Source organism: Protomyctophum bolini (assembly GCF_963924005.1).
Source record: "Protomyctophum bolini genome assembly, chromosome: 7".
In the NCBI taxonomy this organism is placed as follows: domain Eukaryota; kingdom Metazoa; phylum Chordata; class Actinopteri; order Myctophiformes; family Myctophidae; genus Protomyctophum; species Protomyctophum bolini.
In genome coordinates this window covers 30,855,917-30,872,876 of record NC_137868.1, presented here as the reverse complement: position 1 = coordinate 30,872,876, position 16,960 = coordinate 30,855,917, and the positions used below count along the sequence as shown (strand labels likewise).

At 44.9% G+C, this 16,960-nt stretch overlaps 1 protein-coding gene across 3 annotated transcripts in view; it reads left to right on the top strand.

Moving 5' to 3' along the window:
- Positions 1-2,138: 2,138 nt before the first annotated feature.
- Positions 2,139-16,960, top strand: part of rbms3 (RNA binding motif, single stranded interacting protein) — a 142,434-nt gene continuing 127,612 nt past the window's right edge. For all 3 annotated transcript variants that reach the window (XM_080768912.1, XM_080768911.1, XM_080768913.1), the window contains exon 1: positions 2,139-3,447. In XM_080768912.1, coding sequence (XP_080625038.1) covers positions 3,373-3,447 — 75 coding nt within the window. In that variant the 5' untranslated portion in view covers positions 2,139-3,372. The remainder of the gene's footprint in view (positions 3,448-16,960) is intronic.

Below are 16,960 nucleotides of genomic sequence, written 5' to 3'. Positions count from 1 at the left end.
AGTATAATCAATAGAGGCTGTTTATGCTTTTAGTAGCCATACAACATTGTCTCAATGTGACGGCAGCCCTTTGTTTCCATGAGAAAATAGAATCTCGTGTTATTTCTAGGATTATTTCGGCATGGCTCTGTGGGAGGTAAGCCCTCTGGAAATGGGTATGTCTGTCTTGGAGTGTGTGTATGTGCGTATGTCTGGGGCTAATCTCTGGCTAAGCACCGATCAGCGCCAAAATTGTTGTGCACAATGCCAGTTTACCAAGAAAGTACATTTATTTATTTTTCAGGGGCGCTAGACCCTCCTATGTCCAGCTTTGAGGGTTTGTGTAAATACAAACATTGAAGGCAAAAGTGAGGATGCCATGTGATTGGCCAGAATGAGATGATGTATGATGACGTGTGATAAGAGCGCCCCTCACTTCACACGTGTGTGTTGTTTTTTTATTTCATAATGACATTTACTGGAGCTTAGATCATCAATACATCACTGGCTGGCTATCCATGTGGTTTTATTTGTAGACTTGAGACTTTTCATCGTTTTTGGTGATTTTGCGGCATTTTCGTCACAGTCCAAACATCTTGAATGTGTCTGTAGCGTTGGGATAGCTTTGGGATCTTTCTGGACACTGAGACTTCAGTTTTTTGGCATCTTTCATTAGTTCAAATGTTTGGAACATGTTGAGCCTCTTAGTGTGAGGGAGTATGCAAGGCAATGCCAATGCATCATCACTGAGTGTCATTGACAATTACTTTCATAGTGAAGTGATTGCAAGAGTGCGTGATATTTACATTTTGATAAGTTGCCTTCTGCCAATGTTTTGCTGGCAAAGCAGCCTCGATCTGACTTAGCGACTGGGTGGCGAATTACCAAACACAAATCTCCCTTTCTGCTTAGGAAAATGTGTATGCATGCATACTGCATTTTGTTGAGCACTGCTCCATGTATGTTGGGTCTGTTACTCTGTTGTATGTTGTTTTGACAACTCTCTGTAATTAGCAGGCAACAGTGCAACAGTATCTCTCTCTCTGTTTCTGGCACAACAGTGCCACTTTTGCCCCTACTGGTATTCTAAACATATAGTCACATAGGTTAGGACGGACATTGCTGTTCCTTGGAGTGGTTGCACCACTCAAAAACATTAATGGCCAGAGGTGGATATCAAAAAAAGAAGCATGGATGGACACCCCATGATCCAACACACACACACACACACACACGCACACACGCACACGCACACGCACGCACACGCACACGCACACGCACACGCACACGCACACACACACAGCTGCCAGACAGTTGAGCACTGCCTTTATGCATGGCTCACTGTGTGCTTATGTAAGACCACTACTTAGAACCAGGTTACATCACATACCACACAGCATTGTGTCAGTGGGTCACTATGCCACATGGCCACTGAAATAGAGCCCTTTGCTGCGTGCGTGCGACTGTGCGTCCCTCAAATATCGAGTTTGAGGCAATTTGTGAGGCGTTATGTTAAGGTTAGGATTAGATTTCTGAAATTCTGATGTCCACACAAGTTGTGTGTGTGTGTGTGTGTGTGTGTGTGTGTGTGTGTGTGTGTGCATGTGTGTGTGTGTGTGTGTGTGCGTGTGTGCCTGCCTGCCTGCCTGCCTGCCTGCGTGCGCGGCTGTGCGAGCGTGCATGTGCGTGTGCAAAAGAGAGTTCATGGGTGCAGGAAAGCACCCATGGGGGTGCCCTTTAATGCTGAACGTAATTACTTTTTTTGTCTAATGAACAACTTGCTGTGGATCACCAGTAGGGGGACTCTGCTCCTAATTCCATTCCCAAGTATTTCATCCCCCTTGTTTTTACTCTGGCTCTCCCCCATTCTCTCCCCCTGACTCCTCCTTTCTGCCAGCAGTACAGCCTTTTACTCTCCTTTGCTCTCTCTCTCTCTGTCTCTCTGTCTCTCTCTCTCTCTCACACACACTCTCTCACTCACACTCTCGTGCGAGCGCGCACACACACACACTTGAGAGGGGGCAGAACCAACGACTCCCACTGTTCTATAGTTCCATGAAAGAGAAGTGAGAGAGAGTGAGAGAGGGAGAAGGAAGGAGGAGCATCCATGCGCTGAAGCCGAGCCCCTCTATGCCTCGCACACAGCAGACGGCAGCACCCGTCACACAAACACTCTCTCTCCCAGTCACATGCACGGTTGCACAGTGCACACACATACCACACACACACACACAGACACAGACAGTCCCCACTACCGCCACACACGCACACAGCACTGGCTGGCAGGCGCGGTGGGAAGCAAGCCATCAGGGAGAAAGGCTGTGAAGAAAGAGAGGGATCGCAGAGGGGAAGAGAGAAGAAAAGCGAAAAGAGTTGGAGGAGGCACCTTGTGGATCAGAAGGGATTTTCCTCTCCCTCTCTGTGTGTGTGTGTGTGTGTGTATATCTATATGTGTGTGTGTGTGTGTCTGGATAAGGCTGCTTCTTCCTGGACAAGAGGAGTTTGTAGTTTTTTATGCCTGCAGGCTTTTTCTTTTCTTTTTTCATTCTTCAAGCCGGGGTCTGTCGTTATCTACCTATGTGTCTATCCCTGGAGCTCAACAAAGCAGTGAGTGAGTGAGTGAGAGAGAGGGGGAAAATAAACCAGACACATCTTCAGCTTCAGTTCCAGACCACCCTCTCTCCTCTTCCTCTCCTCCTCCAACGCTTTCCTCCTGTTGTGTGAGTTGATCGCTGATTGGTCTGATTGGTCTCGTAAGGATACAAGCAGGAGGACAGTGTGACTACAGGATACAGCCTGGCTCCCAGCGGGATCTGGGTCTAACACTCATCTTCTGTGTGAGAGAGACACAGACAGAGAGAGAAAGACAGTGGGAAGCGAATCAAGGGGCATGTGCAGGGCAGCAGGGAAGAAAGACAGCGAGCCGGGTCTTTAGTGCAGACGGAGAGCAAGGAGCCGGCGTTCAGACCTCATCCATCCCTTCCTCCCTGTCCTCAGATCATTCCGTCCTTTCGGTCCCCTTCTCTCCTTTCTTTGCCTCCTCTTCCTCTTCCACCTCATTCTCTTTTCCCTGAATCCATTTCTCTTATCTCTTTCCAGTCCCCCCCCCCCCCCCCCCCAAAGGAAAAGCGTTTGCGAGGTTCCTCGTGAGCCCCGGAAAGACAGTGATCGTCACCTCTTCAATCATTCCTCCGTCCGTCCAATTCGCCCCTGTCGCTGTCACACACCTTTTTGACAGGAGGGAGATCTCTCTCTGGCTCTTCCTTTTTACGGTGAAGGCGCTGGAGCAACAATCAAAGGGATTCGGCCGGGCCAGCCCTTAGAAGTGACTGTTCCCTTTTTGCAAGCTTCTCTCTCCAGCCTTAAGGACCTTTTGAACTGGATTCCATCTACATGGGAAAACGTTTAGAGCAGCAACCAATGTACCCCCAGTACACCTACTACTACCCCCACTATCTACAGACCAAGGTAGGATGGATGTTTCTGTAAGGTATACTGTCTTCTACCTTTCCTCAGAGATAAGAAACAAGGCAAATACATCTGTACGAAAAGTATTATATGTGTACAGTGAAGAGTTTTGGAACTTCAACCCATCAAAGTCATCTTTGAGAAGCTCCCTGTCTTTGTGCAGCCGGGTTCCAGTTGTCCTTACTTATACTTGTCTACTTACCATAGATGGATGAGAAGACAGGAACAAAGTCTAAGTGGCTGTGTTAGATTAGATATTCATGATATTTTTGTCCATTGGGTGTTTGTTTAACATTGTTTGTCAATGGGCCTGACCTTGGTGGGTTTGCAAAAGGGAAAGGGTATTAGAATTTTCAGTGAGCCAGGACGCTAAATTATTCTGACTGAAGCAAGCTGTAGGTACTGTAGGTTGATTTGGAAGAGCACACGACTTGCCAAATACGGTCCAGTCCACTTCCAGCCATCTCCCAGTGTACTGGTATCATTTAGCTGGGCCTGTCTTTCCTTCATTCTCAGGACTTGACTCCATCCACCCCTCTGACCCCACTGGTTCTAAGTTCAAGTTCAGGGCATGGGGCCCTGCCTTGTTCCAGTCTGCTGCCTGTCACTGTCACCCACCCACCCACTCACACATGCACTCGCACAACGCACGCACACACACACACACACACACACACACGCATGCACGCACACACACACACACACACACACACACACACACACACACACACACACACACACACACACACACACATTATGTGCACACTCACACACGTCTTTAAATGCCCCCTCCCCCCCGCCGATCCACCGTGACTATATAAACACTTGGACACACCCATGATAGCTTGTTGTAGATGTGATTGTGACATGTTTTCTCCTTTGTTCTCATTCTTGCTGCTGTTCATGGTACAGAATATGTACAGTAGACACACTTACTAATGATAGTATTCCTCATTCTGAATCTTGAAGACTCAGTCTTCTACCTCCAAGAGCAAAACAAATGACTACTAAGACCTGATCGATTCATTCTGCATGGTTTCGCTAGGCCTGTCATCTCCTATGTCTGGTGTGATTCATTTGTGTATGTTGTTGTTGTTTCATTTCTGTGAGGCTGCATGTGAGGAGGAGTTGGCAGTTTTTTCTGAAATATATAAAAATCACACCTGTGTGAACTGAGTGGTGCAACTCCCCTCTCCCCCTGCCCACCCCCACCCCCCTCTCTCTCTCTCTCATTAGCAGGCAACAGTGCAGCACTATCTCTCTCTCTCTCTCTCTGTTTCTGGCACAACAGCGCCACTTTTGACCCTACTGCTACTCATAGTCACATAGGTTAACACGGACATTGCTGTTCCTTGGAGTGGTTGCACCACTCAAAAATATACAGAGAGAGGAAGGAGTGAATTTAAAGGAGAGAGAGAGAGAGAGAGAGAGAGAGAGAGAGAGAGATTTCCATAACACCAAACGAGTAATTTATGCCTAACATCTATGCTCTTTGTGTGTTGTAATATGTTTATTTTTGCAGTGACATTACATTTTAAAATAAGAGATTAATATCGATTGTGTAATTAAAAACACAGACGCGTCATCAGTAGCGTGGTTTGTATCATGTTTCGTCTGGTCAGTATGCGCCCATACTTGTTTTTTGTATTCATCACGTCACCTTGTTCTCTATAGGTGTAGATGTCACGGTGTCACATGTGACATCTCCATGTCATTTTGTTATTTATCTCCATCAGTTCAAGGCCATCTCGTCTTCCCTCAGTATCTGCAACAGGCATCTACTACACACACACACACACACACACACACACACACACACACACACACACACACACACACACACCTATATATGTTGTCAAGGTCATTTCAAATTGGATCCTACCTTCCCCCAGTGTTCCCTGTAGCCGATGGCTTTGTGTGTGTGTGTGTGTGTGTGTGTGTGTGTGTGTCTAGGTATGTCCATGTGTGCTACACAGGGACGTGTGGTTCGTAGAATGGCATCCATGTGAATGGATCAGGTTCTGTGGTGTTGTGTGCATCTCTCCATGACTGTACATGAGTTTGTGACGTTGTCTGAACTTGCCTCTGTATTCTCTGCAGTTCTTGGATCACATGTGCAACTGCGAGCATGTAGGAGTGGACACTTGAATGAGCGGAGTACATAGTATGTGTGTGTCCTGTCCTGTGCACTGTGATTCCCCTCCATGACCCCTTCACAGAGCAGCTTGCTGTCATTAACGGTCTTAGAGTCCCAGGAGAGCAGCTGTGTGTGTGTGTGTGTGTGTGTGTGTGTGTGTGCGTGCTCACATAGTAGGAAACCCTGTGGAATATCCCAGCCATACATCTATATGGACCTTGATGCCGAGCTGTGTTGAGTGATTGATCTATCTGTGCTACACTGTGTGTGTGCGCGTGCGTGCGTGTGTGTGTAAAATGTTTCTGTGCGCTGTGTGGGTGGTTATTACATGCTGGTGGTCAGGTTTGCTTCGTCCTGCAAAAGCTTGGATTTGTTGAAGATTGCACTTCAGGTGTTGCGTCATGTCCAGAGAGATGGAAAATGAGTCCATCTCTTTGTCTCTCTCTTTCTTTTTTCTTTCTTTCTTTCTTTCTCTCTCTCTCTCTGTGTGTCTGTCTCTCTCTCCCTCACTCCCTCCCCTTCTTCTCCCTGTTGCTCACTGATCTGATTGGATGTAAATGGCCTCTTATTAATCTTGATTCCACCAAGTAGAGGCTCTCCTCCAGAGGAAATCAATCATCGTGTGTGATTGTGTGTGTGTGATTGTGTGTGTGTGTGTGTGTGTGTGTGTGTGTGTGTGTGTGTGAGAGTGCATGGGCAGTTGAGCACATTTGTATTGTTAGAAAATGCCTGACAATAGCCCTTTTTAAAGCACACACACACGCGCGCACACACACACACACACACACACACACACACACACACACACACACACACACACACACACACACACACACACACACACACACAGTCACACACACACACACACACACACACACACACCACAGTTACACAGGTAGTTAAAGAAATTACCTGCTTAAACTAACAATGCTTAGCCAGATGACAGATTGTGTGTAAATGTGCAGCTATTAAACCAAGAATGCCCCCTCTCTGCCTCTGTAATGGGCTATAGGTACAGTTAGTGTGCATTAGCCGGCGGTGGAGAGGGACTCTGAGATCCCTTGTGCGAGCCTAGTGGCTCTTAATCATGTGCCGTCTGTGAGGGGTGGATGTGGGACGGGGGGGGGGAGTGGGGCGGTCATTGGGTTCACTTGGAAGCACCAGCTGCATTGTTGCATTCTGATGGCTCATTTTCTTTATCCCGTTCAATCACTTTGAACCTGACGTGCCTGGTTTTGGGACGTGATTATAGGCAAAATCTTGTGGTGGCTGATTGTGTTCAAATAGTCGCAGCCTTTAAAACCAGGAAGACACTTACTGCATGCCATATCATGACGATATCGATATCATATTGATATATTACCCGATCCTTTAATATTGTATTCCCATGGTTGAATGTGTTAACAATGATCAGTGTTGAAATGTTCTGGGAAATGGATACACAGTATGTGTAATACCATATCTCAGTATTTGATATGAAACTAAGAAACAGTCCTTCACGGTTGTCATTAGCAATGCACCCAGGGCCTCTGGTTGGACGCAGACTGTCCCTAGAGGATGTCTGGGCGTACAGCCACGTCTGGGACATGGATGTGATGTGCAGGTCACTGAGGAAAGCCTGATTCATTGTTCGTCGTGTGACAGTGTCTCGTAGCGAGAATCTAAGAAGCGCCTTAGCCTTGATAATGTTCATGGTAAATTTGTATAACCTATTATAAATAATAATTTTGTTTAGTGTTCATTGTCCGGGGACTACGGATGGAAATTAGTATCTCTGCTAAATCCAGTGTATTTATGCTACATTTTTATGATCATTAGATTTGAGTATCTGCTGATACCGATTTATCATGTACTGTAACATGTATACTATAGCCTACATGTTTGCTGAACACAAGCCCAGCATCAGTTGGAAGTTATCAGTACAAAGACCTTGCCCAGCTATTTGATGCATCAGAGCCCTTTTCAAGGTGACACAGTGACTCCATTTTGTTGTGCAGATAGCATAGCATCTAACTGAAACACCCCCGGGAGGATCGACAACCCCCCGAGGCATTCGTTATTCTACCGCGACTATAGCGACGGGACCGTGATGGGCCGTCAAAAACACTGATTTAGATTAGAATCAAAATCAGTGATTTAGATTCAGAGATATCAGCGTTAGAAGATTTTGGCAACCATTTGCTATAATGGAGGGGGAACACTTTTGATAATGGACCAACCGGAAATGGTTTAGAAACTTGCACAATAGACAGTCCTAGACTGTAGTGTATCGCTCGCCGATATCAAACAAAGAGACGGAACATCTCCATCCTGGGTAGTCAACAGATGGGCTTAAAAGACGGACGGTTTCCGTCCTGGGCAGTAAAAGTGTTTAACTTATCTCTATCCTTGGCAAACATTCAGTGAAAATGCGGTTACAAGCTCACAACCCATCACGTCATTTTCAGTCATTGCCTGCTCGTAGTGGAACTTGTCTGTGCTGGTTGTACCATCTATGTAATCTGTTCTATAGCTCTAGAGAAGGATTTCCCCCTCCAGCTGCAGTGAGCTGCTTTCTTATCGTAATCATAATCACGCCTCTCATCAAAACATCTGTATTTTAGCACCACCTAAACCACTTAAACCCAGGTGAATCACCTGGGGTGAACATCTTGCAACATTTGCATATCTCTCTCTATATATATATAATATAATAGCAGATCTGCCCGTACAGTCGATCGGCTATTTTCTGCAAAGATATTTACAGCACAAACAGGAGGGAGTATTAAATGACCACTTCACCACTTTTCAACCTATCTTCATATAATAGGTCCTCACTAATAATCATGATAAAATGGCAAAAACAAATCCACTCACTCAGTCTGTGTCTCATAGGAGGGCTGTGGGCAGTTCAGAAACCCGTCCACCAGTGACAGCATCGATGGGGAATCCAAGCTAATAGAAACTGCAGGCTTTCTAGTCCAAAGTTGCAATGCGAAAATGGAAGCCATCGTTCTTACGGTAATAAAAATCTAAACATAAAAAAAAAAAATCTGCCTAACGATGATGAAACGGACTGAGTAGAATTTTTTTTTGCCATTTTATCATGATTATTAGTGAGGACCTATTATATGAAGATAGATTGAAAAGTGGTGAAGAGGTCCTAAGTATAGGGTTTCATGGTTAACACCAAATCAAGTTCATGAAATCTTTGATTGAATCTCCTTACAACTTTGGTTGATTTATGCTGTAGCATTATAGTATTGGCTGTTATTGCAAGAATAGTGATTCATAGTGATGGTAAAGATATATTTTAAGTTGTGTCTTTAATGATTTAATTACACCATTTAGTATAGCATGTTGGGCTAACATGGAGGATGCCTTCCCCTCTCATCACTTCTTAAGGCAACTCCTTGGATGTTTTTCCATCGTTTTTCTCTTCTCTAAATATTCTGAAAACATGTTTAAACTGCTACAAATGGACTGGAAAAAACATGCTCTGTAAGTGCAAGCGGATTCATTACTTAAGAGAAGATAAAACAAACAATAGCCTATTCCTTATCTGCATTCAGACATTGAAAATGTATTTGGCTAGCATTTTATCCATGACTGCCGATATGAATCAACCATTATTCCCTGTACCTCTGTTCCTGAAACTGATTGAAGGACTGCCTTCAAATGCATGCGGGCATGCATGCGTGTTCTTATGAATGTCAAAGCAATCAAGTTTTCCATTTTTCCTTTTCGCGTCTCATGATGATTGAGTGAGGATTGGAATTGTTGATGATAATCGCTAACAAACAGAGGAGACAATTGTCCAGAATTTGGCAGAAACAGCTACCATACATTTACATCATCAACCAAGCGGTCATTAGCTTGCTGCAGTTCAGTGGGCTAATGCGTGCAGTGGCACGCGAGTAGCTGTAATTAGGCTAATGAGAAACAGCATTCAGCTGATATCAAAGCAATGACACATGTGGACACGCCTGGACATCTAAACAGAATATCCGTTCCTTTTAAAAATGAGGTTTTCACATTCAATTAGTCCCTCTAATGTGGGACATAAATGCGGTCAATCGTTAGTTTGGCGAAGATGGATAAAAGTCACTATTCTAGCGCACACACACACACACACACACACACACACACACACACACACACACACACACACACACACACACACACACACACACACACACCACTGAACCTTACTTCTCTTCCTCTGTTTGCTCTCCTCATTCCTGCCATCTTTCCATCCTTCCTTATTGCCCTTCCTTTCCTTTTCCTCTTAGAAGCCTGTTATTCATCTTGTCAGACATAAAGTACTGAACTATGGCAGAAACAAACAACAGTCATAAATTATACAGATTAATCCACACACATACAGGCCAGGGAGACTGAACTGTGTGTGTGCGTGCGTGCGTGTACATCTGTTTCTTTTCAAGCTCTCTCCTGCTACATTCACCTGCATCAGTTGAAGAGGTTCATTCCTTAGCGTGTGTGGGTATCCATAAAAAATATTTATGCGTGTATTTTTCGTAGGAATTGTTATATTGTTCTGAAAGTCAGTTATTCTTCATGATTGATTATTTACATTGCCCTTATACTTACATAGTTGAATTTGTAAGGACACAACAACCTCTGCTCACTGCACACCGTTTGGAAATCAAAGCCACACTATAAATAATAGAGAATGATCACATGTCGTTCTACGTGGCTCTATCCCTCTGTCTCTCTGCTACTCACTCTATCTATATCATCTACCCCCCCAAACCCCATCCTCTCTACCTGCCCCTACCCACTGTTCCGGGCCCTGTCGCTCTCTCCCTACCATCTGTTCGGTTTGCTGGGCCTGGGTGGTAATACTGCTTAAAAGGGACTCTCCTAACCACCCATATGGGTATGTCCATTTATTATTCTCCATGGGCCATTCTATTCTCGTCCCCCGTACAGTAGCGGTCCTGACCGATGCCTCGCTATAGTGAATAGGAGGGAGGTGGGGGTGATAAAGCTTGTTCAGGTCAGTGGACGTGGGGAGGGGTGGAAGTGGCTTAGCCTCTGCAATTCTGCAATAGAAAATGGACGGAGGAGGTTGAGAGGGTGGGAGGAATTTTAGAGCACTGTTAAACACAGCAAGAGGAAGAAAGCTTGCAGAGAGGGAGCTGAAGCGATATCAAAGAGAGCAAATCATTTCTGTTATAGGAAGAAACTCCATTATTGGAACTTTTTTGTTTTAATGCCCTACTTCGGCACTAGTGACGCACAAAAGTATAGCGTGAGCTTGTAGATCGGCTATGTCTTTTCTTTTATAAATATTGAACAAATGAAAAGTATTAGCAAGAGATTGTGACTAAATGAGAAGTACCGTGGCTCCATTGAAACATACCTTATTTTTTTCCATATTCTGAAAAGTCACAGTTTTGGCTACAAGGTTTCCACCCGACATCGACGAAATATCAAAAAAGAGAATCAATTGCAGTAAGAAATGTGGCTTCTCACTTGAAAAAGGTGAAGAAAGACACAGAGAAACTAAAGGAGACAGGAGTTGTGGTCCAGATCAAGTAATAATTGTGCTGCTGCATTTTTAATAGCTGACTACTATGCAGCGACGCAGGTCTAATGGACCTCCTAAAAGCCTCTGGTTCTCAACCTCTGGTCCTGGAGCCACAAGGGGTCCAAGACCCTTACGGGTCTGTAACTCCCACACCAAAATACACCCCAATCTATACTGTACAATCCACAGTGATTGGTCAACTCAGAGAGTTACAGACCAGTGGGGGTCCATTTGGGGTCCCAGGGGGGATTTTTAATCTCTCAAAATAATACCAATTATAGTTTTTTTAGGAAACGGACAAAAGGGATGTTTACTCACAACCCATAAAAATGGGGCCGTGTCGTGACCCAAATAATTGGTCCCGACCCAGTGTTTTGGAAACACTGGTCTAATGGGTTCTCTAAAAGCCTCTGTCAGAGCCGTCCAATACTACAAAGAGTTATGCCACAGAAATCACTGTGGGATTCAATAGTCCTCCAAGCTTCCTGATAGAATGTTCAATAATCTAATATTGCCTGACAACAAATACAATTCCAGCCAGTAAGCAGAATGTTTTGACAAATAACGCTTGTAGATACATTTGGTTCCAGGAAGTAACGACTGAATCACCAGAGGCCTTAAAGTTTTTCTGTCACGATCACAATGTCTTAAATGCAGGCCACCAGCTCTGGCCTGTGGTATTTGTCAATGCATCAGCTTTTAGGGGAAGAACACAAAGTAAAGAGCATTAAAGGTGGTTGCACACTGGGCGTGTTTTTCTGAAAACCCACGGAAAAACGCCACAAATAATCCGAAAAACGCAGCCAGTGTGCAGGGACCGTAACTCCAGACGCTAGCTTTTATTACTGGATGCAATGTGTACAAGTACAGTAGAGTGTATCACCCTATAAATAATGAATGAAGGTACTGAATAGTACATAGACAGAGACATCAGTCCAGATGTTGAAGCAAAGGATTCTGAGTTAGAGTTACACTGAGTTATACTCAGCCTTTTTCAGTTCTTGACCCTTAAGAGAACATTAACCACATCTCTGGGCTGGGCTATAGGGACTACATTGAATATCACAATATTTCGGACTGAATACCTCAATATCAGTCTGTCTTTTTGGAAAGCAACAACAATGTTCACAGAAAGTGTCGGGGGGCGATACTTTCTACACAAATTGTCTTTAGAGAAGTTGTCAACAATCACATTTATGGTTGTTGTGAAAAATATACCAGTGAAAGAAATCAAAACTTACTTTTGTGTAATTGATAAAGTTACACAGTATGACTTTAAGGAATTGTAAACTTACGGTGAAGGTTGTAATTCAGTTGGTGTGAAGGTGCAGGTTGGCATTGTGGGGTGGTTGTGGCTGGGATTGTGTGTGTGTGTGTGTGTGTGTGTGTGTGTGTGTGTGTGTGTGTGTGTGTGTGTGTGTGTGTGTGTGTGTGGGGGAACATTATGGTCATGGGCAGGGCCTGTGTTGAGCTCTGCCACTGACCGTGTGTGTGTGTCATTGTTCTGGCTGTGGTTGTCACACACACACACACACACACACACACACACACACACACACACACACACACACACACACACACACGCACACATGCACATGAAAACACACACTTCCAAGTCAGTGTTGACGAAGTTTTATTTAAATTAAATGATCAAGGCAAAACGGAACAATGATACAAACTCACATTGTTTCATATCCTGTCTTTTTTGCCATATTTGCCTTGTCTTAGTTCAGCCATGGTGCTATAGGAAAAGTGTTTCTTCAGCTAGAATATCTAGTGTGTGCTCCAAGCATTCCCAGAGCTCAGTGCTATGAATTTCCAAACGGGAATTCACTGAACGTTGAACAGAATGGCAAGAATGCACTAAGAGACTGCCTTACGCCCTAGGAGTGAAATTACTAATGCACCCTTGCCTGATGTAATTTGTGAAGTGGAGCATGTACTGTATGACATGTATGTAAAACATAATCATTCCACTGGCTGGAAGCTCATCATATTCCTCCATCATATAGCCTTCTAAGAAATAAATATGATTTTGTTTGACATCAGAGTTAAAACCTCACGGCACAATTAAGTTCATTGCTCGATCTGTGCACAAGTGTGTAGAAACTTAATCGTGATTTTACGGTGGAACACGTTGTGCGCTTGTACATCTGCTATTTTCGTTGTGCAACAGTGGCGTACAAACAAGTATAACTCAGGCTGAACTCCTGTTGCTTTGTGTCAGGCTGTTGACCAAGTGTTGTGCTGTTGGCGTGTGGTGAAATACAGCACAGTACGCATCTAGTGCCTTCTCACTGTGGTGAGTCCAGCCGTTGAACCGGTCAACCTTACAAGTGGTGTCAGAAAGTGAGTTCACCCAACACAGTGAAGGAGGCAGAAAAGGGGAAAAAATGAATGAGGAATGTCAAGAGCTAGACGATGGTGGACCGTGGGCTCCTGCAGACCGTGGAGATAGACCGGATGAATTGCACAAGTTGGTTGTGTTGTGCAGCATGGACATAAAACCACTGATGGGGTGAAATAGATTTCCCCTGTTTTACTGCTAACTCCAGCCGTTGTACCAGTCAATCCTACACTAAGACCGTGAGAGCTTTAGAGAGCTGCTTGTAATAACAGTACAGTAGCTATAGTACTCCTTATGCACTACAGCGACTGGCACCATGGAATGCATCTACATGGGTCTTATTTCCTGTATGCGAGGAAGGGACCACAAGCCACAGCACTGTATAAAACCTTACAGCAGCGATTGGAGCCTTAGCAGAGTTTTAGCTAGGTTACAGGCAGAGTTTTAGCTAGGTTACAGGCAGAGTTTTGACCCTCTGCCAGAGGTGTCTGGCCTCGCCAAACATCTACTATTCCCTGCTAATGAAATAAAAAATAATACCGTCCCTGCTGGGCTTGATCTCGCACGCACGCACGCACGCACGCACGCACGCGCACACACGCACGCACACACGCACGCACACACACACACACACACACACATACACACACACACACACACACACACACACACACAACCCCTGCTGTCCCGGCATGGGATTATCTGGTGAAAAGCACTCCTTTTGTTGCTCCAGTCAAATTACTTTACTGAGCCCTCATGCTTTTATCAGCTGTACATGGAGGCCGATTGGCACTGTGTGTGTGTGTGTGTGTGTGTGGGGGGGTTCTGATTACATGGATCACATCCAAACTTAATATGCCACTTATGTCCTCTGGTTGACCTTTATATAGGCGATTCACACTGAGACGGACTGAATCCGTTTAATTGGAACCGTTTCAGAATATGGTTGCCTGGTCCCCGATGGCCATGATTCACATTGCCCGAGATTCAACAGCGCACCTGGGTACACTTGCATAACACACTTTAATCCTCCAGATGGCGATGTGCTTGATGGCTGGTGTGCTCGGACACTGACCATCAACTCTGCGACATTGTCTCCAATAAATCCAGACACACATTGCATTGCCTCTTTGGCTCTTTGCCGTTATACTACTTCACTGTGAGCCTGCCTGCTATTCACTGTGTCAGTCAGTTCTGTTCTCCAGTGTCGTGTTTGATATTAGTTTGCTATGGATTCTACTTTAGCATTATTATTTGTTTTACTTTAGAAACTATGCCAAGCAAAGCCCAAGAGCCACGTGTAGTCCGCAGAATAAGATCAGCGCGTACTGCGGTGCTGCGCGTATACGCTGATTCAACAGGAGACGGGCGGCGTTGAGAAATGCGCTGGTGTTACGCGCCGTGCAGTGTCTGTGTGTTTTTATTATATCATATATATTATATATATTATATTTATTTCTTTGAGTGGTGCAACCACTCCAAGGAACAGCAATGTCCGTGTTCACCTATGTGTGTCTGTGTTGGTTAATGAGCACCAGTATATGACTATGAGTACCAGTAGGGGCGCTGTTGTGCCAGAAACAGAGAGAGGGATAGTGCTGCACTGTTGCCTGCTAATGAGAGAGAGAGAGAGAGAGAGAGAGAGAGGTGGGGGGGGGGGGGGGGTTGCACCACTCAGTTCACACGGGTGTGATTTTTTTGTTGATGCTTGGCTCGTCAACTAGAGATTGTCACGTTCTTAAAAAAAAACAGTCCACTTCCTTCTTTAGGTACGCATGCATTCACATTGGAACGATCCGTATCTGAATACACTTCAGCGGTCCAGAGACCCGCCCCCCCATGCGGTCCCGGGGACGGTTGGGCGATCCGCTCCCGGGAACGGTACGCATCATTCACACTACCACAACATCTGCCAAGTGGTCCAGAGTGCGCACCCGGGACCATAGTGTGAATCGCCTCTTAAATACATTGAGTATGTAGGACAGCTGCGCATGTGTATACTAATAGTAGATTTTGTATTTATTTAAGCAAATCAATGGCTGTGATAACCGTTGCAGAAGACTCAGCTTTTACAGCGTGTGGTTGCTGGATGTAGAATAATACTGTACTGTATGTATGGTGCATGGGTACAGGGGGATGGTCATTGGTACAGGGGGATGGCAATGAACTTAATTGTGCCGTGAGGTTTTAACTCTGATGTCAAGCAAAATCATATTTATTTCTTAGAAGGCCAATATGATGAGCTTCCAGCCAATCAGAAGTGGAATGATTATGTTAACTCTTGTTTTACATACATGTCATACAGTACAACATCAGTACTCCACTTCACTCTCAGCTTCTATTCATTGTGCTGACCCTCCAAATAGACTCCATGCCTTTGTCAGAGTTCTATGCATGTATGTGTGTGTGTGTGTGTGTGTGTGTGTGTGTGTGTGTGTGTGTGTGTGTGTGTGTGTGTCTGCCACTCAGTCAGTCTGCACAGCATACTTCTGTGTGAGCACCTTTTGGTGTAAAGCATGTTTGTATTCTTGAGAGAATGTGCGTGGGAGAGAATGTGTTGCTGTAGAGTGCACGTGTTAGATTGCCTATGTGTCTGAGAGGGTGCGAGACTAACAACATAGAACCAAGCCAAAACGAGACAAGGCTTACAGAAAGGGAAAGGAGGCGTGTGTGTGTGTGTGTGTGTGTGTGTGTGTGCGTGTGCGTGTGCGTGTGTGTGTGTGTGTGTGTGTGTGTGTGTGTGTGTGTGTGTGTGCGCGCGCGCTGGGGGTCAGGGTGGGAGCTAGCTTTGTGGTTGATTTAAGTAGAAGTGGATGGAGGAGAAGGATAAAAGGACTGACTAGATTAGGCTGGCATCACACACTACTGAGGTACACTGTCTGGCCTCTCAGCACATTCTCTACACTGTGTGTGTGTGTGTGTGTCATCATAGGTAGGCTTGTGTGTTCTAATAGTGGATAATGACAGTAGCGAAGAAAGCATTTTTGAACACACTGTTCATGAATGGTTCGAAAAAGTTTTATATTTTTAATAGATTTCCTGTCAGGAACATCATAGATTGATGCAACACATGGAATACAGTTACTGTATACTTGGCAGTTGGCACTGATGGCTCTGATCTTAATAAGCTGCTCGCTATTAAACTATAAAGGCAGAGGATGGGGTGGTGGACATGTTGTCAGGATCTGTCCCTCCACAGACCATGTCCGCCCTGGCCACCCCCATTTTTTACTTCCACTCACTCAGTCCCTGCACTCACCTGTTTCCAACTCCCTCGTCAGCCCACCTGTGAACACTTGGACAATTTACCTGCTCACTACATAACTGGACTCATTGCAAAACACTGTTGTCAGTTCATAGTTTGATGTCGTCGGTGCATGTTTCCTGTTTGACTACCATGTCATTTTCTGTTTGGTTCCTGACTCCTGAGTGAGATTTATTCCTGTTTACTGCGTTTCTACTCAAGTGTGAGTTTTTGTCCTGTGTTCCTGCATTC